At 35.9% G+C, this 23,918-nt stretch overlaps 7 protein-coding genes across 7 annotated transcripts; 2 read left to right on the top strand and 5 right to left on the bottom strand. All coding sequences in view use genetic code 12, as the record gives it.

Moving 5' to 3' along the window:
* Positions 1 to 52: 52 nt before the first annotated feature.
* On the bottom strand, positions 53 to 3,055 carry DUG2 (glutamine amidotransferase subunit DUG2; the record flags this gene model as incomplete). The annotated part of the gene is made up of 1 exon (XM_064998287.1): positions 53 to 3,055. The coding sequence occupies one exon, from the start codon at positions 3,053 to 3,055 to the stop codon at positions 53 to 55; it is 3,003 nt and encodes a 1,000-aa protein (XP_064854359.1).
* A 982-nt stretch (positions 3,056 to 4,037) lies between these two features.
* SOK1 (Sok1p) lies at positions 4,038 to 6,611 on the bottom strand (the record flags this gene model as incomplete). Its single annotated transcript, XM_064998286.1, has 1 exon — positions 4,038 to 6,611. One exon carries the CDS (start codon positions 6,609 to 6,611, stop codon positions 4,038 to 4,040), a length of 2,574 nt encoding a protein of 857 aa, XP_064854358.1.
* An 885-nt stretch (positions 6,612 to 7,496) lies between these two features.
* Positions 7,497 to 10,763, bottom strand: LOS1 (Ran GTPase-binding protein LOS1; the record flags this gene model as incomplete). Its single annotated transcript, XM_064998285.1, has 1 exon — positions 7,497 to 10,763. One exon carries the CDS (start codon positions 10,761 to 10,763, stop codon positions 7,497 to 7,499), a length of 3,267 nt encoding a protein of 1,088 aa, XP_064854357.1.
* Positions 10,764 to 11,337: 574 nt separating this feature from the next.
* DASC09_046850 (uncharacterized protein) lies at positions 11,338 to 13,416 on the top strand (the record flags this gene model as incomplete). The annotated part of the gene is made up of 1 exon (XM_064998284.1): positions 11,338 to 13,416. The coding sequence occupies one exon, from the start codon at positions 11,338 to 11,340 to the stop codon at positions 13,414 to 13,416; it is 2,079 nt and encodes a 692-aa protein (XP_064854356.1).
* Positions 13,417 to 14,218: 802 nt separating this feature from the next.
* Positions 14,219 to 17,593, bottom strand: DASC09_046840 (GATA-like domain-containing protein; the record flags this gene model as incomplete). Its single annotated transcript, XM_064998283.1, has 1 exon — positions 14,219 to 17,593. The coding sequence occupies one exon, from the start codon at positions 17,591 to 17,593 to the stop codon at positions 14,219 to 14,221; it is 3,375 nt and encodes a 1,124-aa protein (XP_064854355.1).
* A 3,054-nt stretch (positions 17,594 to 20,647) lies between these two features.
* Positions 20,648 to 21,367, top strand: TMA23 (Tma23p; the record flags this gene model as incomplete). Its single annotated transcript, XM_064998282.1, has 1 exon — positions 20,648 to 21,367. One exon carries the CDS (start codon positions 20,648 to 20,650, stop codon positions 21,365 to 21,367), a length of 720 nt encoding a protein of 239 aa, XP_064854354.1.
* A 401-nt stretch (positions 21,368 to 21,768) lies between these two features.
* Positions 21,769 to 23,627, bottom strand: DASC09_046820 (CDC14 family protein phosphatase; the record flags this gene model as incomplete). The annotated part of the gene is made up of 2 exons (XM_064998281.1): positions 21,769 to 23,390; positions 23,585 to 23,627. 2 exons carry the CDS (start codon positions 23,625 to 23,627, stop codon positions 21,769 to 21,771), a joined length of 1,665 nt encoding a protein of 554 aa, XP_064854353.1.
* Between the last annotated feature and the right edge of the window lie 291 nt (positions 23,628 to 23,918).

Here is a 23,918-nt window from a genome sequence, read left to right as displayed (position 1 = left end):
TAGTTTTAAAATTTTTTACCTTAGTTGAGGGAGTAAAATGTTATAAAAATAATTAATGAATCACAAGTTTATTCAAAAACTCTTCGAGTTCATAAGTCTTTTGTTTTTTCTTCGTTTCTATTGCAGTTCCTTCAAATGCAAACTCGTCAGTATCTTTCGCTCCATCATTATTATAATTTTCTTGTTCAAATGCAACTTGGTTTTTGTGATCATTCAATGGCACTTGTTGAAACACTCTGGTCAAAATTTTCTTCAAGTTGAATAAATTAGTGATCCTTAATCTTTCATCGTTCAAATGGGCATTATCAGAACTTTGGCCGCAGGGAATCTGGGCGGCATTAGCATTGAAGAATTTTTCAAGAAATCGAATGGAAGAAATCGACCCTCCTTCTCTGATGTACAATGGTTGGACATTCCATACCTCGGAAATAGCGTCGTTCAAAATCTTATAGAAATCATTATTTAGATCACCAAGCCACGGTTCGGTTTTCTTCATGATCTTGATTTTAAGGATGTTGGTGGTGTTGAATTTTGAAAAATTGTCCCTTAGATAGTTAACAAGACTGGATTTCACTGTGTCGATGTTTTGATCAGGAACAATTCTCAAAGAAAGGGTGGTGCTGGCAACCTTAGGAATGATGGTCGAGTTTTTGGGACCAGACACTCGTAGTTTATGAATTGTTAAAGATGGAAGTCGCCATTTGCGGAGCAAATTGTTGATATTCAAATCAGTATGGTTTTTGGTGTCAGGAACAACATTTTCGATGATGTTGCGGTACAACTTCAATTCTTCTTCGGAAATCGGCAAGATTGGATCATAGAACCCAGGAACAAGCACCTGGCCATCCCTATTATCAGTTAATGTCGATAACAAATTGATCAAATCAATGGTAGGTTCTCTCGAAATCCCCCCATCAACCCCAGAGTGCCGATCTGGTTTCTCACTGTGCATTTCAACCTCACAACTAATCAATCCTCGTAAACCATAATTCAAGCAAGGAGTATAGTCATCAAGCCAGTACGAATTGGAAAATAAAATCCAATCAATATCTCCAACTAATTCCTTATTTTGTCCAATAGTTTTATGGAAACCAAAGGACCCTGATTCTTCTTCACCTTCAATCAAAAACACCACATCGGAGTTCAACTTCTTAGTAGTATGTAGCTCAGAAATACTGAAAATGGAAGATAATACCGGACCTTTGTTATCACTGACCCCTCTGGAATATAAGTATCCATCCTGGGCTGTCAAAGTGAATGGATCAGTGTCCCAACCTTTATCATTCTCCGTTTCCACAACATCATAATGTCCGTACCATAATACTCTCGGAGTTCGTTCATAATTATCCACCTCTGGCCCATTAGCCTTGAATAGGGCATACACCACAGGGTTACCGTTTTCCACTGGTAGTAACCTGGTTTCACTGGCCCCGTAACTTTTTAATATACAATTCAAAAAATTGGCACAATTTCTAGAATCATCAATGTACAAATCTGGTCTCTTCGAGATTGTTTTGAAACTGATAAATGTCGATAAATGTTTCAACATATGATTGTTACTGAGCATGTCCAAATTAGGTTGGTCATTTAGGATGACCTGGTTGGTGTTGGAAAAGAAATTATTGTTCCTTGTTGGCAAATTCCAGATGGAAATCCCAGATTGGCCTGCGGTGACCAAAATATCAGTATTATTAGAATTGAATATAATATCCACTGCGAGAATCAGCTTTTCTTTTGATTTCCAAACTGCACCATTATCAACAGTAACATCATTGTTGTTGTCATAGTTTTCTGAGCTGATGTGCATGCTATACTGACAACAGCCTGTTTCTGTTCCTTTGAACAAACAATTCAAAGTTGGACAGTACACCAACGAATTGATTTCTCCCATATTATCTTTGTCGATCAATCTTATTAATTGAAGGGTAGATAAATCCCACACTTTAACTTTACTGTCGGTCAACCCACAATATAGGAAAACCCCATTAATAGTTATGGATAATACAGGATCCTCATTATCTAACTCATGCAAAAATTTCAATTGCGGTCCGTTTTCAATCACCTTGTCATAGATACCCCATATTTTCACCAACCCATCACCAGCGGTGGAGATCAAATACTCGCTAAATTTCTCTATATTGACATGGTTAGGGAAATTGCTACCTTGAAACAATGAGCTAGGAACAATCTTCATGTCATAAATGAAACCGTTGTGGGCAAATGGAATAACGTTATTCAACGGGGTTTCGATCAATGACAAATTGCTTTTGGTTTTTTCGAGCTTATCCGAATATTTTTGGACTTTTTCATTGATTTCGTTGGAAAAATTCTTTTCCAGACCCCTAACCCCTGGTTTGGAATCGAAGAATTTATCATAACGTAGGAATGGTAACTTATTCAAGGTTTTTTTGCTGACTTTTATGAAATTCTTTTTATCCGATAAATTGACCCATTGGATACAGGCGTTTTGGGTACCAAAGAACAAAACATTCAATTTGTGCGATAACGCAATTGAGAAGATATCGCCAACATCAAGTAACGAGTAAATAGTGGTTAATTCTTGTATTAGTGGGTAAGAATTTTTAAAGATTCCCGACTTGGTAGCTGTCAATTTTGAAATATCCCATATTTTGATCAACGAATCGGACGAGGTCGAAAACAAGTATTTCTCATTATCTGATATTTTCAAGTTCAATATTGAGCCATTATGTTCGGTATCAATGGTGGTAATGGTTTGAAAATTTGTCAAGTCACACGCCAATAACTTGGAATCTTGGGTTCCTGCAAATAATATATTGTGTTTTTTAGACACCGCAATAGATAATACAGAGTATCCGTGGCTCCAATGATGTAATAATGTCGGACTGATGTCTTCAGCGGTACCAGGCCCAGTGGTGGAGGGTATAGGGTTGTACATAGTGCTGGCAGCTAAATTATGAGAATCATCAGCGATGTTGTTGATGTTGATGTTGATCGACGCTATCGATGAGTTGGAGGCATTACTCAAGGAGTACAAGCTATTGTTGACCACCGGAAGGTGCTTGTCGAATGACATTTATCAATTATAATAGAGTGATAACTTGAGAAGCTAATACAAAAAAAAAAAAAAATGGGAGGACCCAGAGTAGATAAGCGCCCAACCTGGTGTTTTTTGATGTCATCATTGGTGATGAGAGATGATGTGCCTGCCTGTCCGGTGAAACTTTCAGGTGTATGCCGTATCGGTGGCATCTTGTGTGTATTATCCGGGTAACTTTTGATAAATCTTCTTCTTCTCATCACCACTACTTACTACTACTACTTCTCTGTATATACTTTGACATATCAATGGTGTATATTATTTTGAGTACCATCAGTTGAGATATCACGACTGCGGGATTATTTCACCACCTATTGCTTTTCGGTAACCTTCTTTCTTTTGTTAGCTACTTCTGGGCCTCGGAAAAATCCTTAATGTGGTGAAAATCCTCTTGGCGATGGGACGGCATCAAAAAGCCAAAAAAAAAAAACGGAAAACTGCGAACCCAGGGATGTGTGCTGTGTGGCACCCCCTGTTGGTGATTGGTAAGCGGCACCTTGTCATTGGAGGAAGATTGTGGAAGCACCCAGCATACCTGGTTTCTAGTATAGCGAATGACAACAAGTAATAGAGGTAGAAGAAGAGAACGGGAAAGTATATTAGAAAAGGAAAAGAAAAAAAATGTGCAAATAGTAAGCAAAATAAATTAATCGATAGCCTAATAATAATAATAATAATAATAATGATAATAGTAATAAAAAAAAAAATGCCTGATGGGTAGTAGTAGTAGTGATGAAAAACTATATTAATAAACAATTTTCTAGAAGTTCTCGTTCACACACACATAAAGAACATGATAAGTGAAATCAAAATAAAACAGCATAAAATAAAATCAAAACCGAGTCAACGAAAACATTAAAAAAAAAAAAAAAAAAAGCATTAAAAAAAATATAACATGAATAATAATAATAATAATAATAATAATAATAATAATAATAATAATAATCAATAAGAGTCATCAGTTCTCAATATCCTTAATGGCTTCCGTATAATGGTTGCCAAACACTGACCAGTGGAAATTGGCCAACACTGATAAACGGCTACTCAATGAGACTATTTCTTCCAGTAATTGAGCATTACCATTAGCGGAACCCGGGGTGGTCGGAGTAGTATATCCACTGGCATTATTAGAAATTGAAGAGCTGCTCATTAAAGCACCGGTACCAGATCTACTGGCTGCAGCAGCAGAATTGGTAGCGGAAGATGGGGAAGGAATGCCTTTAAAAGTGACACCGGTAGCAGAAGTTGGGGTAGAACTTCCAATCTTAGTGTTTTCAAGAATGTCACTCACCAGAGTCTTCAATTGTTGGAAAATTCTATCTTCCATTAATCCATACACATCACTTCTTGGTTGAGTTTGCTTCAATAACCAAGAATGCGCAAAACTCACGATAGATGATGGAGGTGGAGTACTGGCAGATGACGAATTTACACTAGTTGGGTCTATAATTGATCTCTTGGCAAGTTGGACGGCAATAGATGGGATGTTACGGGTCCATTTCACATTACCATTTTCATCAGTGATGACCGCCAAAATTTCTCTCTTGACATCTTGGAGGCAAGTTTTGGTTAATAGACGAGACTTCTTAAGTGGGTCTTTTGCATTATATGTAGAAACCAATTGCTTGTAAAGATACAAGCAAATTTGTAAGCATACTAGTTGACGGACATCGGCACGCAAAAGAATTAGTCTGGAATGGTCAAATGACAAAGATGATGGGAATTCAGTGGTCATTTCACGACAAGACAAAAGCTTGATAATCGCGGAAATTGTAACGTTTCGAAGGTACACTGGAGCTTGAGGGTTATTGTTTGGGTTTTCGGAAATTTCCAATTTGTAGTACTTGGTAAACCAATTCAACGAGTCAGAAATGTTCAAGTTTCTTCTGGTGATCATTTGATTAAAATAGTCCCGTTCAAAATCGACAGCAGTTTCCACCAACGCTGGACGAAGCACCCTGATTTGATGGTTGGCGACATCCAACTTCATTGCCTCCAAGATACAAAAGATGGTACGCAAACCATCAATCAATTTTTTGATCGAGTTTTCTTTATCAGCTTCCACGAATTTCAAAGTCATCTCATCAACCCAGCTATCACGCATTGGAGCACAATGAGATTTGAAAACATTGGCCAACCATCTAGCTAATGATACAAAATCAACCACCCCTTTGCGGAGCTGTTGGACTAATAAATCCACATCCATCACATCGTAAACCGTTGCTCGATCTTTCGATGGTAACAAAGTGATCAAAATATCCCGAAGGGTGCTGAATAATTTAGGCAACTTCGAATACTTGTTGTGGAATTTCGAAAGATTGCCAACCATATCAATAGACCCGTCACTAGTCAAGATCTTGTTGGACACCTTCATATATTCGTGGCATTCAACTTCGACTTCATTCCAGTATTTATCAACAACTTGCTTCTTTCGTTTGCCACGTTCGCCATCTAAATTTGGACGAAACTGAAGTTGGGGATCAAACAAAATGTCATGACGAAGTTGCGGGTTTTTCAAGATCTCTTGTAAATCAATCTCTCTGAGAGATTGTGTGTTTACTGGAGGTAGCTGAGCATGACTAGGATCTGAACCGTTAAAACTGAGATTATTGTGCGAACGGTGATGTCTTCCATGACGTTTTTTGTTATTTTTGAAAAATTGTTTGAGAGACCCTTGACTGTTAACAGCATTGTTAATACCGGTTCCATCGTTGGTGGTCTTTATAGTGAATACAGGATTATTATGAGAAGCGTTGAAAACCATGTTATTGAGAGCAGCAGCTGGTTGAGAACGGTACCGACGGTGGGAAAATGTGATATTTGGTAATGACTGAGACCGCTTACGACGGGTTGCTGAAGATGCAGAGGTGGTGAAGCGGCTAGAAGGGTCTCTTGCAGAGGAGTTGGCGTCGGTCGAAGTATTATTTTTGATCGATGAGGTGGTGGATGCAGATGCATTATTATTATTATTATTATTAATATTATTGGTAGCAGAGCCAGGGATAGGTGGTTGTTTTGGAGATCCTTCACGGGAACATGATAGACTAGGAGACGTCGATGAGGATGTTGATGTTGAAGAGGTAATATTGGTAGGATGGTGGTGGTGGTGGTGGTGGTGATGATGACGATCAAGAAGTGTTGATGCCAGGGAGGAAATAGACATGTCGACATCGATATCGAGACGGGCTCTTTTGTTTGGTTCATCGGCAGCGATCATGAGGGTATCATTGGAAGAAGTATCTTTAGAAGAGGTTAAAGAGCCGTTTTTATTATTGTTGTTGGTGGTGGCAGTGTTGTTAGTCTTAGTGGTAGTGTTGATGGTGGTGGTAGTAGTGTTGGCAGTCAGGCATGATCTTTTTGCGCTATTTGAGGCAACGGCACCAGCACCAAAGTTGAAGACTGGATAGTGTTTTGCATCTGACGGGAGTCTCTGGCGGTCCTTGGAAGGAGCAGGAGGCTTGCTGTCATTAGCTGTTGTTGTCGTTGTTGTTGTCGTTGTTGTTGTTGTTGGGTTGTTTAGTTGGTGGCTCATGATTTAAGGGTGACTAAGTAGAGAATGACTATAATGGTGTGATGGTTAGAGGAGGCGATAATAATAATAATAACAGTGATAAACCAGACACTATGGAAGAATATGTTGTATTATTATTATTCGCTGGTTTTATATGTATGTATCTGATCCCCCTTTTGTGTGAGAATGTAGAGGAAAGATGGTAAAAGTAGGTGATGGTGTGTTGTTTAAATTATAAATTTTGCACTTTTCTTGTTGCCTCTCCCGTTTCTTTTTTGCTTTGTTCGCACACAGGGAAAAATTCCGGCTTTTTTTTTTTTTTCTTCTTCCTCTTTTTGCAATCTAATAATGATAATAATAATAGCTGTGATTGCTTTTTGCCTTTTGTTTCTTTTGCAAGTATGATTATTATCCGGCTGCTGCCCACCTTTCTTTTATATTATACAGAATCAATAAAAAAATAGGGTCCTTCGTTTGCACTGGCACCCACCCTTATTATCTATTATTACTGGTGGCAAGTTACCCGTGCATCCTAGCTGGTGGGCTCCCTAATTTTACCCAATCGGTTCTCTTTACCATACAAATAAACGATTATTATTGCAACCCTACATTCACAAGGCCATTATCATGTAATCCAAATTAGTATAACCATTACTATTATTAGTATAATCATTACTATTATTATAATAAATATATATATATAGAAAAAAAAAAAAAAGAAAAAAAAATGCTAAAAAACTTTTTATATGCCTTTATCAATAATCAATAATCATTATTATTATTATTATTATTATTATTATTATTATTATTATTATTATTATTATTATTATTATTTGATTACATTGCGTTAAATCCCTATTTCACGCACGCACCCACCGCTCCTTTCAATGTAAGCACGTCGTGTAACTATTTCATCTTTCCAACAAACCCAATGAAATATTGTTTAAACTCCTTATCCCCAAGATTCATCGTCGCTTGCATCAACTCATTACCAACCTCACCCGGCAAATTAATCTCCACAAAATAAACATCCACCATGTATTTCACAAATACATCATTGTAGTACTTGCACAACAGCTTCAACAACATCGCCACTTCATTGATTATCAATCGGCTCTGGCCATCCTTCAAATCAAAATCACTATTCTTGAACGGAATTTCAAAACATACTGCAACACTTTGCTTCAACAAATATTCATTCACCCCGTCAACCTTAAGTGGCGCTCCTCCTTTGACAACATAATAACAATCCTCCTTATCAGCAAGTACTCCCCCACTCAAAAACTCAACCATCATCTGTAGCACATTAAATGCCAATTTACAAACCATCGCATCCTTCACGTCACAAACGTACTCAAACACAGAATTGAAAATTGGTGGTAACCATTTTTGATTAATGTCATTCAATAAAACACTGAACACATGATTATTCATCATCGTCAATAAAATCCCAAGGTATGACTTAACAACGTTTACTCTTTGTAACTTCAAATTCACAACAATTGGATCAGATTTCTTATCAGTCTTCACACTATCATCATTGATCTTAGCATCGATCATCATCTTTTGACATTCCAAAGTCTTGAAAATTCTATCAATAAGCGATCCCACTAGTTCGTTCAATAAATCATAAAATTCACCATCCTTGTTGAACAGATAAATGATCTGGTTGATAAAACTGACAAAACTGATCAATTCTCCACTGCTCATCTTTTCATTCGCCAAGGCTATAGAAATCAAAGTAGTTAAATAACCACGGATATCACCTTGTAATATTGGCATCATCCGACTAAATAAGAAACGGACGCAGTCTCTAATAATTCTAAAGTTCCTGAATTGTTCAAGAATCATCACAGAAGCTTCACAAGAGTTCTTGAACTTTAACCCCACCACCTCTTTGGTCCCCGTTAAATTCTTCAAAACCTGCTGTTGTTCAAACCCTCTGGCAAACGTTCCCATAGCAGTAATACAATGGTGCACTTGCAATAAGATTTGTTGTTGGTCCAAAGGATAACTGAAATTACCAAAGATATCCATACATTGCTTTAAATCATTGAAAATAGGATTCAATACCAAATCAATCATCTCGGCAATTTCATTTTTATCCCCATCATACAATGAGATTAACAAACCCACAGTCTCAAACAAATACAATTGATTATCGAAAAGCACGTCGTCTGGAACTTCTTCATCATTTTCGAGATCGATTATTTTGTTATCGTTGCTATTATTATCAATTTTCGCCTTGATAAGAAGCAAAGATTGGGTCAAGTTCACCACAAGATTCTTGAGAATTGAGGTTTCTAGTCTTGGCTTTGTCAACTTAATAAACCGAGCAAACAAATAGAAGCATCTTTTTTGAACCTTTGGAGTATTGTTGAATAAACCATACTTGGAGTTGATGATTTCCAAAATATTGTTAGTCAATACATTATTTTCATTGAAATTTTTGGTACTAGTATCAGAAACACCGGAAGATGGAGGTCCATTAATAAAGAAATTATAGTGTTTTGTGATCAATTCCAAAAATGACAACTGAATCAATGGGTGATCTAATTGAACTAACATATTCCCCATCTTATTGATTAAATCAATCAAGAAACCTTGGAAAAGTAAAAACGGCTTCAGCTTATTAATTTCATTCTTTGGTAACTTCATGGTGTTTATTCTTAAAATTTCGCTGAAGTTTGTCAATTCATACAACCCCAATTCAAAAGTCCTCCAATCTTTAACCATATCTGGTTTGAATAAAGTTTCATTAATGATGTTATTGACCGTGGTGAGATATAAATCTGGGTTAATATTAGAAATTGCTTCTTGAAAAACCTTCAATTTCGATCTCATTTCTTCAAACTCTCTGACATCCTCATCTTCTTCATCATCGCCCAAGCCATCATCTTCTTCATCATACTTCATTTTGATTATGATTTTAGTTAGCAAGTTTTCAAGGAAATCATTATAGTTGGAAATATCCAAGATTTCAGTGTTATTATATCTGCGAATCTTCTTCAAGATGGTTAAGAAATTGGAAATAAATCCAAAAATCTGCAAAGAAATATCATCATAGTCATTTGGCAAAATTTCCAAGAAGAAAGGCAAAATTTCATTAAGTTTAGTGAACGCCAATTGTTTCAATTCAATACTTGAATCCGATTTTTCAATAATAATCAAATACTCAATACCAGTGGTATTGATCAATTTAGAGATATGTTCATAGAAATTCACATCGTCAGCTGAGTTTTCCAAGTCTTCTGATTTCAAAAGCTGTAGCTTGCTCATTGATGTGGCAATAATTTGATTGATATTGAACAATTGCAAAAGTTCCATTTTTTTGTCCAGCAGCATTTTTTTACTAATTATTTCCATAAACAATTCAATGATATCATCTCTTAGCATCTTTACTTCGAAAAACTTGTAGAAATTGTCCAAGAAAAACTTATCGCCAATGATCAAAGTGATATCAATCCATCCGACCCAAGACCCAATCACCTTAAAGAGAGTCTTGAGTACAACAACAGTTTCGTCATCAGTGTTATTGCTAGATTCAATAAACTCGATAATATATTTCCAATTCATGACAATGCTGGACATATCATTCATTCTAATTACATCTTTCAAGTTGTTAGACACCTCGACAGTTTTGGGGTCATTTTGGTATAATTGGTCGCCAATTTCTGAATGAATGGATAAGAGGATCCGGAGATAGTAATCAATAATTGTTAACTTTCTGAGTTTATTATTGTCATCATTCTCAATCAACTTGATGAAGGTCTTGAAAAATCCTGGCCAAATATTTAAGTAAGAGTAGTAAAACATGTAGCTAAAAGTGGTTGCCAACTTATTTTTCAAAAATCCCAGTCGGCTGAAGGTTGAACTTGTAGAAGACAAATCATCGATATTTACTACTATTCCCTTGAAAAATTCCAATAACAACGACTTTAGGGAATCCAACTGATCAACGGTCAAGCTTGGGATCGAAGAATCAATGATTTGGAACACAAACAACTTGACAGTGTCTGGCGCTTGATCAGAGTACAAGATTGGCAAACATGCGTTCCATGCATCTTCTGTTGCTTTGATCTCATCAATGAATTCAAGGGCTTGTTGCTTTAATTGAGGCGTTGAGGCAGGATTAAATGCAATTTCCACTGCCTGTTGGATTTGCGCCTCCATTAGAGATATGCTATATGAATTGAGAGGTAAAAATCTTAGTTATTCCTAGAATACGAGGAGAAAGAAAGAAAAGAAAAAAGTTATATGCACAAAGACGACTTATTCTTATGTGAGTGTTTTTTTTTCGCAGAAACTAAGTTGGTTTGTTTTTGGTCGTTTTTCTGTTGTAAGACTTATAAGAGAAATTCTGGGCAGAAGTATGAAAAAAAAGTGACTTCTGTAATGCTGTCACAACGCACTAAGTTCTTATTTATAAGGTGATAGTACTAATTGGGAGGAATGTGCCTTAAACTAAAACAAGTCACTGGTTATTTATGACTAAAAAAGTGTTGAACTTCCGATTTGAGTTAGTGATTTGAATTGATGATTTGATTCGAAATTTTAATGTAGTTTTGCCATCACAAAAAAAACTTGTTCAGAGTAAAAAAAATTTTTTTGGTGGGAAAAAGCGGTGCGGTTAGGAAAAAAGGTTATGCAGCCACGGTTCTTTAAATTACAAACGCGACTTATGTCTGATGATGATTTAACATGGGAAGAGGGATTATCATGGTAATATTTGTGGTTGTCACGGTCCATGATGAAAGAATCACGTTTTGTTTTTGACACTTTCCAGACATCACTAGCCACTGTCCAGCGAAAATTAGACTCTTTAGAAAAAGAACTACGCCAAACCAAACTAGAAAATGAAAAATTGCGACGCGAAAATCAGAGGTTGCAAGCTACTAATACCCGTTTGGTATCTGGCTTGGGCGCTAACCAGGATGAGAATGATGATGACTATAATATATTGTCGCCGTCTTCTATATCAAAGGTTGATCCAGAATCTCCATCTAAAGGGAATATAATGCCGATGGATATAGTAAGTTTGGAGCTGATCAACAGTCAACCGAATCATCATGAAGCAGAAGAAGTTTGTTCAATCCATATTTTCTCGCAAAGTCTGAAACAATCTGAAAATAACAATATCGATTACAATAATAATGAAAAAGAAAATATTCAACCTTCGCAATCACAGCTGTCATCGCGAAAAGAAGAGGCTGAGGCATTAGGGCAGGCAAATGACGAACAATTGGCTTCTCCGTCAAATATTCCTCCCTCTCAACATAGTATCGATTTCAGAATGGGTAATAGTTTCCCACTGGTTGTGTTTTCATCGCAAATTGATCTTCCACTAAATGGCAATGATGGCGACTCAGCGCTTAACCTGCAAGAGAGTGTAATATCGAATGATGAAGTTAACCAAGTGATAAACCCTAATAGTAGCCTAAGTGAAAATAATAAGTATCAAATAAAAACAAGTATCTTTAATATTGACATGAATCAGGAAGGAGGAACAGATGAAAAACATGATCTAGGACATATTACTTGTGAAGTAGCGGAAATCTCTCCGGCCAAAGAACTGGATAAAACTATCATCCAAGAAGCCAGGGGGATGTATACTCCATTAACTGAAACAAAATATATACTAGGAAAAAGACCCAATGAATTAATCACTAATCCCAAAATTAGTCTTGCAAAGAAAAGGTTGAAGTCTAATGATAGGAGGTATAAAGGGAAGAAGATTTTGCAATTCAAAGGCAATGATTCCGTCAAATTCCCAAGCTTAAAAGAGCCCAGCTCACCTTCGCCAAGCAAAAAGAAAAGAACCATTATTGGTAATGATTCTATAATGGATAATACATCAATGAATTTTGTTAATTCTGTGTCGGTACCCGCCCTATCACCCATAATAAAAGATAAGTTGACAATTATGGTCCCAAAGAATCGAACTCCTACATTGTTGCCAGACCCAAGAGGTCCATTCGCCACTGCAGATTCTCCAAGAATTTCAAATCATAAACCTTCACAGGCTTTACCAGAGTTTCGGAGTCTCAATATCGATCTTATTGAAGAACTAATACGTTCCAAGAAACCGATAAATCTAACCTTATGCCCATTATCAGGAAAAAAATGGACTAATCAAGACTTTAGAAGAAATGAAGTAGATATAGAGGAACACGAGTTTGCCAGGCTACAAAAAAGCGCCTTTGATGCAGTCTGTGAACGACTTGAATCTTCTAATCCTGAAATAGATCCGACACTCTGTATTGGTGACATTTCAAGTGCAAGTTTTGATCAACAAGATGAAGATGAAAGTATGGAGGAGAATGGAACCCCTTGTGAAAAGTGTCAATACTTGAAATCTATTGGAGCAATGGGTTTGAAATTAATGAGTCCGGGATGGGATACCACTCAACCCATCACTAACCGGTATCGTGAAATTATGCTTCCATGCACCCACAAAGAAGAAAATAAAGCCGAGAAGCTACGGAAACGCCAAATAAAGAAAGAAAAACTACAATTACAAAGAAATAAGCGTCTTCAAAAACAAGATAAGGTATCAGCTTTGCCAGCAACTCCCCCAGGTTTTTTCAGATCAGAATTTCCGACAAGTGAAGAACGGAAAAAAGATCACGAAGAGGTGATGAGAAGAACAAACAAAGAGGTTGTCTCCAAGTTTCTTGTAGCAATGGGCGTCGAAGCCAAGGCATTGTCAAAGAAACAGTCCAAAGTTTTCACCTTCAAAAATAGAGTATTCAATAATATTGTTGCAGCAGGGTTGGGAGTATTTGATTGGTATGAATTGAGAGAATTATATAACTACACAAGTTGAGTCGTTTTTCCAAGCTTGGGTATTCAAGCGCTGACGTTGATGGCTGCATAAAAAAGCTCTTTAAACATATTTTTGTGGTATTCTCGAGGAAAACTAAAGATAATATTGCCCTCGTGTAGGTATTTGTGTAATTTTTAAGTCTGACTGTCATTACAAGCATGGTGATTCTTTGTCTACATCATACTTTTGGGTTTCATGGATTTTTAAAATATCATTTCATTAACCTTAATATTAATATTGTACTTTATTTTCGTTTCGTATCCTTTGACAAAATAAAAAATCTAGAACTTCCAAACAAAAAAAAAAAAGAAGAAAAAGGCATAACTATCGTAAGAAAATATAAAAAAAAATGTACTCCGAACTTTGTAATATACAAATAAGAATAGGAAGATGAAGAAAAAGATAATAATCATAGCCTTCTTAAAAAGGAAATATAACAAGATTTAAAAAAAAAAAAATGTTTAGAAGACCAAAAAGAAAAAAGGATTCTGCGGCAAAATTAACCGCGAATGGTATGAATTTTAGGATGCTATGCTGTGATTTTTTGCCACAATCAAAAAGGATATCTATAATAATAACTCAGTGGTGTGGGCTCTATCAGGATGAGGTCCTTATTGTTATTTTCTTTTTGTTCATGCTTTTGATCGTGGACCGTTCATTCTGATCAATTAAAAATGCATCAAAACCAAAAATAGATATAAAGCAATCATATAGCTCATCTTCATTTCATATGTCCGATTATATCTGATAATTCTATCTCTCCTCCGTATACCTCCAAAATAAAAAAAAAAAAAAAAGTTATTCACCACCCACGATTATGATAATTATCAATTTCAAAATTATTTATTTCATCATCATTATCAACTTCGTTTTTCGTGTCATCTCGCGATTGATTATTATTTGCAACTTTCACTTTGTGGTACTTCCCAAAAACAATTGATCTTATATCTGCTTCTTTAACTGCCAAACAATTTTGAGTATCATCAGGGGCAACCAATGCATTATCATTCAGTCCATTTCTTGAAGTATCATTCATTTGTGGTGGTTTTGGTGTGCTCACTTTTTCTCTGTTCTGATTTGTTGGTGGAGGGTGGAATTGCTGAGATTGTTGGCGGGCCTGACTTCCCAAGTTACTATTTCTCATTACTTTGTTATCCAATCTCTGAGAAGCTCCACCCACTGCCGTAGCTGGTGGTAATTGTTGATGGAACATATGGGAAGCATATGCAGTATTTAGTAAAGACTTAGCCGCTTTAGGGGCATTAGATAATGTTTCTAAAGTATGACTTGGGTGTTGAAGATGGTGATTTGCACTGCCCAGCGAGTAAGTTCTTTGTCTCAAAATATCCAGCTTAAGTCTTGCAACCTTAGCTTCATCAGTTTCATGCTCGTTCTCATTGTTACTACTCCTAAATAATGGAAATTGTTGAACCATTCCAAAAAGATTGGTGAATGAAGTTTGAGAAGATTTAGAATTGCTCCGCAACAATGCCTGTGGATTAATGATATCGGCGCTTGCATTACTGTAAGACCTAACAAGAGTTTTCTCACTTGGGTATGCGGTAATGCTTGCCGTGGTTTCGCTGTCGCTTGCACCATCTAATCCTTTGACATCTGTTGCTGTGAGAGTGGAAACAGTTGGAGAGTTGACTATAATTGGTTGTGTCATAGTATGAACGCTTAATGAAGTGCTAGAAGCTTGTGATTTCAAGTCTCTTAAATTAGTCACATCTGATTTTTTGCGGGCCATTGGCGGTCTTGAGAAAGAATATTTCCTACTTTGCAATTGTTGTTGATTTTGACCCCCATTATTACATTCGGCTTTCTCACTGGTAATATGATGATGGATTGAATCATTGAAATCTAAATGAAGTCCTCCAGTATCAGAATACAAGACTTTCGAACCATTGATCAAGCTACCAACTAAATCACTATTAGTATTATTATTATTATCATTATTCTTATTCTTGTTCTTATTCTCATTTTTAGATCCCGAAGTACTATTTCTCTTCATACTCGTATTGCTAGTGGTTCTTTTTGCAAGATCCTTCAAGTCATTAACACCATTCACGGCAGTAGCGGTAATATCTTTTTGCTGTTGATGGTTATTAAGATCATTCAAGAAAAGACCTGACAATAAAGATCTCTTGATAGTTTGTGGCTCTTTGTAAGATTCGTCTTGTCCCTTCTTTGTAAATAGGATCAGAGTTATGTCATCGCCTTCACTACGTTGGCTCCCACTACCATTTGTTCCATCATCATCGTCAGTCCATGCATTATCATCTTCTATATCATCTTCATCGCTATAGTCAACAAGATCATCATCCGTAATACTTCTAGACCGCCCTCCTTTTGTACGGCCGTATTTAGCTGAGCCATTGATACCGGTCTTCTTGGCATTTTTAAAATGAGCTTTCCCTTCCGAATTATCGTTGCTGAAGTCATTTTCATCATTTTCATCATCTTCATCATCGCTGGTCGAAGAAAATGAATCATCTTCATCATCGGAGAAAGAATCATCAGAAAAAATAATTGGTGTAGTGTTATTGTTGTTTTTGGATGGGAAAAGTGACGACTGACGTTTGAGAAGTCTTTTCGTCGAGTCGATAGATTGGGTGTCTGAGCTATTAATGAGTCCTTTTGAGGTCTTCTTACTTAGAGACTTAAAAGACCTGTCACCATTGGATTTATTCTTGTTTGTTAATGGAAGATTTGTGTTATGGTTATCTTTTGTGTTTAACATTGAAGTGATATGGCTATCTGATTTGCCAAATAACCGACCAGCGGAACTCTTGGCATTATTATGTTTCGACACAATAACTTCATCTGGTAAACCAACTTGGTTCTTCAATTCTCTAAGTTTCTCAGTAAAGGAATCATTGCTTTCAAATTTGGTGATTGGATGTTCATCATCACTATAAATATCAAAATCTGAATCAGAGTCGCTGGAATGCGAATGGGAATCTTCGTGAACTTTATCCTCACTATTAATACTACCAGATGAGGGTTTATCTCTTAGTTTAGAGCCGCTGAAAAGACTTGGTACCGTTTGCAATTTACTCGGGCTTTTCTTTTTCCTCGATGAAAGATTAGAGCTGCTCAAGCTTTGCTCACTTTCATTCTCTGGCTTCAAATAAAAAATTGCTCCACTCTTCTTTTTGCTGCCTATATTGATTTCGTCACGAGGATTGATCGCTCTGATATTGTTCCTCGCGACCAAAACTGGGCCCTTGCTATCTCTGGATGAGCTTCTTGAAGACAAGCAATCATTATTGTTGGCCTCCACTTTATTACTTGAGCTCTGGTATTGCTGATTATTTGAGGAATCCACCGATTCATTGACATTATCTCTAGCCAGAAGTTGAAATTTTTTTAGTTGAATCTTATCAGGTTGCTGTTTTTCCGTATTATTTGACAAAACTTTCTTTTTTGAAAAGCTGGCAGGTGTCCCGATTAAATGCTCAGAACTATTTTTATTCTTTTTGGATGAGTAAATTGAGGCATTATGTGAGTTATTGATTATGCTGAAATTATTATTTTTGTAAGATAATGTAAGTTTCCCCTTCGACAGCAGATTACGCTTGATGAGGTTTGGTCTATTCATTATTTTTGAAGATTTACCATAACTTCCTGACAGTAGCTGAGAATTCAAAGAGATGCTGGTATTAGTATTTGAGCTGGTGGGTACTTTTTTCGAATGACATTGGCCATGGAAAACATCTTGAAGAGATGGTTGTGTGACGATGGAAACAATAGAGCTGAAATCAGAAAGCGTGAGTGCCTTTTCATGATATTTTTTTTTTCTTAATAATGAGGATTTTGATGGAGTTCGCGGTAGCAGAGGGACAGATGATTCAGGATTTATTGAATTGTTGAAAACTAAGGTAGGATCCAAACCTCTTCGCTGTTGATTACCTGATGACGGTGAAGTATTATTCGCGATTGTAGAGTCAGGTCCATTAGCAGCAGTAACCAAATTCTTTCCCATGATCCGCCAACTCATGTTTTCAAGCCTCTTTCCATGTTTTATTAGGTTTGAGCTTTTAACCAAAGTTGATCCGATTATGGTGAAGTCAGCTATATCGATAGAGCCAGTTTCACGAACCGAATTCAATGAGAACTCGAATATTTCTGGAGGAGCGTGTGCTAACCCACGAGAATTCTGAAGATGTGCCATTGCACCCGATTTGTTATTTGATAATGATTACTGTTTGCTTTCCTTCCTAAAATAATGATAATTGTGATGAGGGCGGCTCCAACGCGGGATAGGGTATAATTACTTAGACGGGTTGGTACACTGTATTATTGAGAGAGGAAAGTCTATAATATCTATGAATGGTAACTCTAGAAATATCGGTGGCAAAGAAGAAAAGTGACACAAGAGGGAAAAAAAATAGATTCAAGGCCAGGTGACTTGTGTTTGGATAAAACTAACAGTGTACTGACGACAGAGACATTGTGTTGGTGGTGATGAGTGAAAAAAGTTTAAAAAGGTCATTCTTTTTGCCAGACATGCAGGATGCCGTCGGTTTATTCATGTATGGGCTGATGTATGCACAAAGCGGAGAAATATAGGAACATTGGAAACTTTTGTGTTTTTTTGTCTAATAAATGTATAAATCAATAGCAACAACAGTTAGGCAGGAATCCAGTACTGGTAACATTTCACTGCTGTTTTCCCTTGTTTGTGTTTCTGATGCGTTCCGCGAAATTTCACTAAGTATACTCAAGAAAATTAATCTTGGAATGACATAGAACGTCAAGTTATGAAAGGCGTAGAGGCGTTGCATACAACTACACCAGCACTTGCTTGATATATACGCATAATTATGGAATTTCGGATATTCTTACTGGATATATTTTAGTAACCCAATGATATATAACTGAATTATTGACGCATGTGACTAGGAATTATTATCTGGCTTACTTCTCTAAATCCAAACAGTCCTAAAAAAAACTTAGAAGAGGCGAAACAAAGAACTACTATTCAATTTTGACACTGGCCGTATAGTGAAACACAGAAAAAAAAAAGGAAAGAAAGAAAAATAGAAATAAACAAGTTATTGTTTTAGGAACAAAAAAGCACCGAACCTGGGACTCGAACCCAGAATCTCCTGATTAGAAGTCAGACGCCCTAACCAATTAGGCTAGCCCGGCTAGTTATTTTTCAACTATTTTTCTACATCAAGTTAAACTTTTCCAATTTATTATGCGCGGGCTCATAACCATAATTAGTATTTGGTTTATTTTTTACTTGGATTTTATTAATTTACTATTATTATTTTATTGATTTTTCTTAGTTTGATTTATGGGTTTGTGTTATGGAAATCAAAGATGTGTGGTGCCATCTGAGATAAAACCATAGCACTGGTCTATTTGATTTTGTCGATTTTGATTTTGATTTTGAATTTGACAACCTTCCACAAAGGCTTCACATTATTATCTCTCACTAATAATTGAGGCACAGAAATGGAATGTGAGTTAAAGTGTTCAGTTGGTACATGGATTTATGGAATCAGGATATGTGTCTGGACTTAAAAAGTGTGTGGCGACACTTAAGAAAGACCCATGGTACTGGTTCTTATTTGGTTTATTTGGTTTATTTGGTTTATTTGGTTTACTTGGTTATTTTGACTTATTTGAATTATTTGAATTATTTTTTTACTTGGATTTAACTATTTTATTGATTTTTATTATTTTTATTTTTATTATCCCCCCAGAATTCTGATGGTCACTACATTGAAAATACTTAGTATTTGAGATATAGTGCCAAAACCCCTCAACAAAGACCTCCATCTCAGTTCATGAAGCTCCTAGTGATGGGTAATTCACTAGTAACTTCATCTCATATTTTCACATTGCACCTTTTTTCCTTAATAATCTTGATTGTTGAGTTTTTTACCGGTGATGTGATTAATTCTTAAAGCAAGGAGTGTGAGGTTGTGAGAAAGTTATAGTATTTTACTTATCTATTAGAAAGACCGCCCGGCTTGCATGTTATTTAGAACCTCTGTGACTCGTTAATATACAATTCATTTATTCATTCATTCATTCACAATCCAAAATTTTATCATATCTCCAAAAACATGGGCTAATATGTTATTATTTCTGAATATCGAATATTAAATGACTTTTGAATGCTCAAAAATACCTTTTTCATTTGTTTTTGTGCGTGCACTGTCTTGTGTTTACTCTTTTTGTGTGTGTGTGTGTGTGTGGAATCCCCCACAGACAGTGACTGATCTTTGCAAAAGGAATATGAATGAAGAGTAAACTATGTAATGATCTATGTATTGATCTACTTTTTTCTCTTCTTATTAATTCCTTTCCATTATTCCACCAATCATGGTCTCTCTATTATTTCTTATCTCCGACATCTTTATTTACCTTTTACTTTTTTCATCTTGTTGTCCCATTTCCTTTTCTCACCTATAAATAGGGTTTATTTCACATATTCTTTTATTTTATTCTACTTTAATATACATCAACTATCACGTTCCGTTCTAAAAGACGTAACCAAAGCCATTACAAACTACAGTTTTTATTATTTACAATTATTTTTACATGTCAGCTCGTAATCCCGGCTTACATGTTATTTAGATCCTCTTTTACTCGTTAATATACAATGCACTCATTCATTCATATAACAGAATATCTATAAGCAATTAAAATGACAGCTTTTTAGATTTGATGACACTACCAGGTTACCATCATGCTTTTTTGTTTATACTATAGTTCCTAATTCACTCTCTTACTCAATTTTTTTTTAAAAAAAAAAAAAAAAAAAAAAGAGATGATGTGAAGTATCTTTCACCCTTTATTAAAGAAATCAGTTACTTGAGAATAAACAGTATTTTGGAAAATGCTTTGAATTGTGTAGTTCTCATTGAATTTATTAAAAAGATTGATAATGCGCACATCTTTTACATTTGCTCTTTGCTTGCCTTATTTACTCCTTGCACATCCTTGTTTCATCTTCATTATCATAAATATTTATTTATGTTTACTAAAGAAGGCGTCACTAGTCACTGAATTACATAGAATATATTGTGGAGGTCTACTATAGTAAAAGATATATGTTTCAATTATTCTTTCCTTTGCTGCAGTTACACGTGATAATCATTTTTTACTAAAAGCACATATCATCACATTGATCTCTTTGAAATTTTTTTTTTTTTTCCCTCATCCTACAAAGGGTAGTTTTCACTCAGTGGACTTTTTTTAAGCAGATATGAATGGTAAAGAGTACTTAAAATCATATGGTTGGAAAGAGGGCACTGCTTTCAAAGAGGGCGGCCTTAAAAAACCTGTTCTTGTGAAGCACAAAAAGGATAATAAAGGCATTGGTGCCCGCGCTAATGATGGGGAAATGTGGTGGGAGCAGTTATTTGATGGTCAATTGAAAGGTTTAGATGTGGCTGTTGGTGGAAAAGGTGATTCTTTAAACTTCACACAAAACAAGAAAATATCAGAGTATGAAATGAGAAAACAACTATCGCCATTATATCAGTGGTTTGTTAAAGGTCAAGGCTTGCAGGGTACCATTGGTGTCGTAGAAGTCAACCAAGAACAGATTACTACCATATTTAGCTCAAAAGATGAAAACAAGGAAAAGAAATCGAAGAAGGAAAAGAAAGAGAAAAAGGATAAGAAAGAGAAAAAGGATAAGAAAGAGAAAAAGGAAAAGAAAGATAAGAAGGACAAGAAGGACAAGAAGGAAAAGAAAGAAAAGAAGGATAGGAAAGTAAAGAAGGATAAGAAAGAAAAGGACGAGAGAAAGGAAAAGAAATTAAAGGAATATGCCGAAAAGAAAGTGAAGTCTACTAGAAAGAAAGAAGGATCAAATAAAGATGATAAAACATCAAATTCAAAATCTTTGAAGAGAAAATCAGAGGCTGATTCTGACTCAGATTCGCATAAAAAGAAGAAGAAAAAGAGGTCATCCAAATGATTATTTTATTGACTATGAAATCTTTTCGATAAACTTCTTATTTTCCTTACTTTTTTTTTTTTTTTTATCTATTGTACTATATTTATATTTTCAATTCATCTCTATTGCATTACATTCATAATAAAAGTTCCTAATTTTGCCATGTGGGCTGTAAAGTACATTTCTTTGATGCGCATTTATTCTATTAATTTCATGAAAAATAGAAGACAAAAAGAAAAGGCTACGAAATAATCATTTAGATGATCAAATATTAGTCAAAAACACAATACGATTTCTATTATTCTTACTTTTTGGTTTCCAATTTTTTTTTTTCTTTTTTATTATTTTCCAGCAAAAAGCGAAATAAAAACATAAAGATTAAAGCATTATAAAAGTTCTAAAAGTACAAAATAACCCAAACATTAACTTCTTTTGCGAGATCCATTCTTATGAACTGCCCCACTCGATAACATTTTATCGCTGCTCCCATTTATTTGGCACACCATTTTACTACCTCTCACTTTAGTCATTAAACGACTATTTGAGTCAATCTGTTCTGGCTTTTTAGAATTTGGAGATGTGATAGATCTCAAGACTCTCCATGACGATGGCGGTGATTGAGAAAGCCTATTACGTCTAGATTCAACAAAGCTAGCTTCAGGTGTAGCAACTGAATCGGAATGTTTTATATCGGTACTGTTTTCCTTGTCCATTGATATCTCATTCAATACACTTTCATTTTTACTGCCATCACCATCTTCTTCAAGTTGTTTAACCTCGTCTGCTTCCTCATCTTCTTCTCGACTCTCTTCAATATCTTCATATTCTTCGTCGGAATTGGTAGTGATGAATGAGTTAGAAACGTATCTCCCATTAGTTCCCTTTCGCGGCTGCCCCGGCGAAGATATTGGCACAGCAGTATGTAATACTGACTTCATTCTTCCAGAAACTCTTCTCTTCATCATTGGAGAGAATGAGCGATTGGCAGCATTTCCGTACTTGGTCTTTTGACGGGCTTTAAATACTTCATAGGGTATCAAAGGTGAAAAGCCAGATAGTCTGCTGTTAGGAATATTATCTAAAACCATGGTGAACTTCCAATTACGAAACTCATTTTGATGTAAATATAACCAGTGCTGTTGAGGCCCGACCACCATGCCTGGTCTAATCATTCTCATGTAACCAATACATTCATTGGCAGTGAAACCATGTGTATATATTAAATGCGCGCCAATTAGACAACCGGTTCTGCCCAAACCTGCTTTACAATGGACAGCGATTTTCCCACCTTCAGCAATAATCCCTTCAGCTACCCCGACAAAATCTTGAACAATATCCATGGTTGGACAGGTACCATCATCAAAAATCATATCGATGTGCTTTATGCCACGTTTTGTGAACTCCATAGCATCGTACAAGTGGCTATTCAATCGTACCACCATCTTCACATCATGTTTGTGGAAATATTTCAAAACTTGTACAAATGCCTCATCAAGAGGTTCTCCCCTGTTTCCCTTTGGCGAAGCAAATGCTACAAAGTCAGGCGATACCAATGATAAATCTCCCTGATCTACCCGTTCATATTGTTCGAATTCTGCGAGGTCAAATGAAGTCAAATCAATCATCCCCCGTTCTTTAGCACGCCACACGCCATATACCACATCCTGGATTGTGATTTCAAAATCAGATTTGGCATAGCCAGCGTCTCTAAAAGGAGCGACAGGAGGGTCGATTTGAGAAATCGGTTGAAGTACCTGATGTGGTGCCCAAGATTGGATAAGAACCATGTAACAGCAAAGCATACATGTAATGTTAGCTCTAGCCTGTGGTGTCGTAGATGAGTAAATCACAATAGCTTTTCCAGAATTAGACTCATCATTGAGTTCACTATGTAGCATTACTGCGAAACGATAAAGATGACCCATATGAAGAGGACCAAAATCTCGATCAAATGCGTTATATGGAAGTTCATCTTCTACCGTGAAAAAGACAAGTTTTGACGTGTTAGAAGGACGACGATCATATGCCCCTAGATATATTCTTCCTGTATATATTTGCATATGTTAGTTTCCAGTAACTAGCTTAGGTTTCCATAAGTTTTTTCTTTTTCTTTCTTCTCGTATATGATTGTATTCTTAATGTACACCCAACCATTGATAAGGTGAAATTGGGGAAAATAGCCACGCGAGAAAAATGCGATAACGGACTAAATAGAAAACTGTACTTGGAGAAACATACCCTTTAAGAACTCTATTAATGGAATACTACTAGGATGTCCCATTTTTCTCTCTTTTTATTTTTCTTCTCCCCTCGTTAATCTTCTCAGATAAGTAATTTACAACGATAGGTTTTTCAGTGTGTCGCCAGAATTCACTAAACGTTGTCAAAACAAAAGGAAAAAATCAAAAAAAAAAAAATCAAAACATTGTGTCACGTGGTAATATGAGGTTACAGTGTGCAACAGCCAATTTCAGTGCAAAAATTGAGACAGTTGCAGAGAGGTTGCAAGATAATGTGGAATTATTTTTAAGTATTGTTTTATAATGCATTTAAATCAAATATATCATCATAT

Source organism: Saccharomycopsis crataegensis (genome assembly GCF_037102585.1).
Source record: "Saccharomycopsis crataegensis DNA, jcf7180000000084, whole genome shotgun sequence".
NCBI lineage: Eukaryota > Fungi > Ascomycota > Saccharomycetes > Ascoideales > Saccharomycopsidaceae > Saccharomycopsis > Saccharomycopsis crataegensis.
Note: the sequence above shows the minus strand (reverse complement) of the source record. Positions and strands in the feature narration are given on the sequence as shown.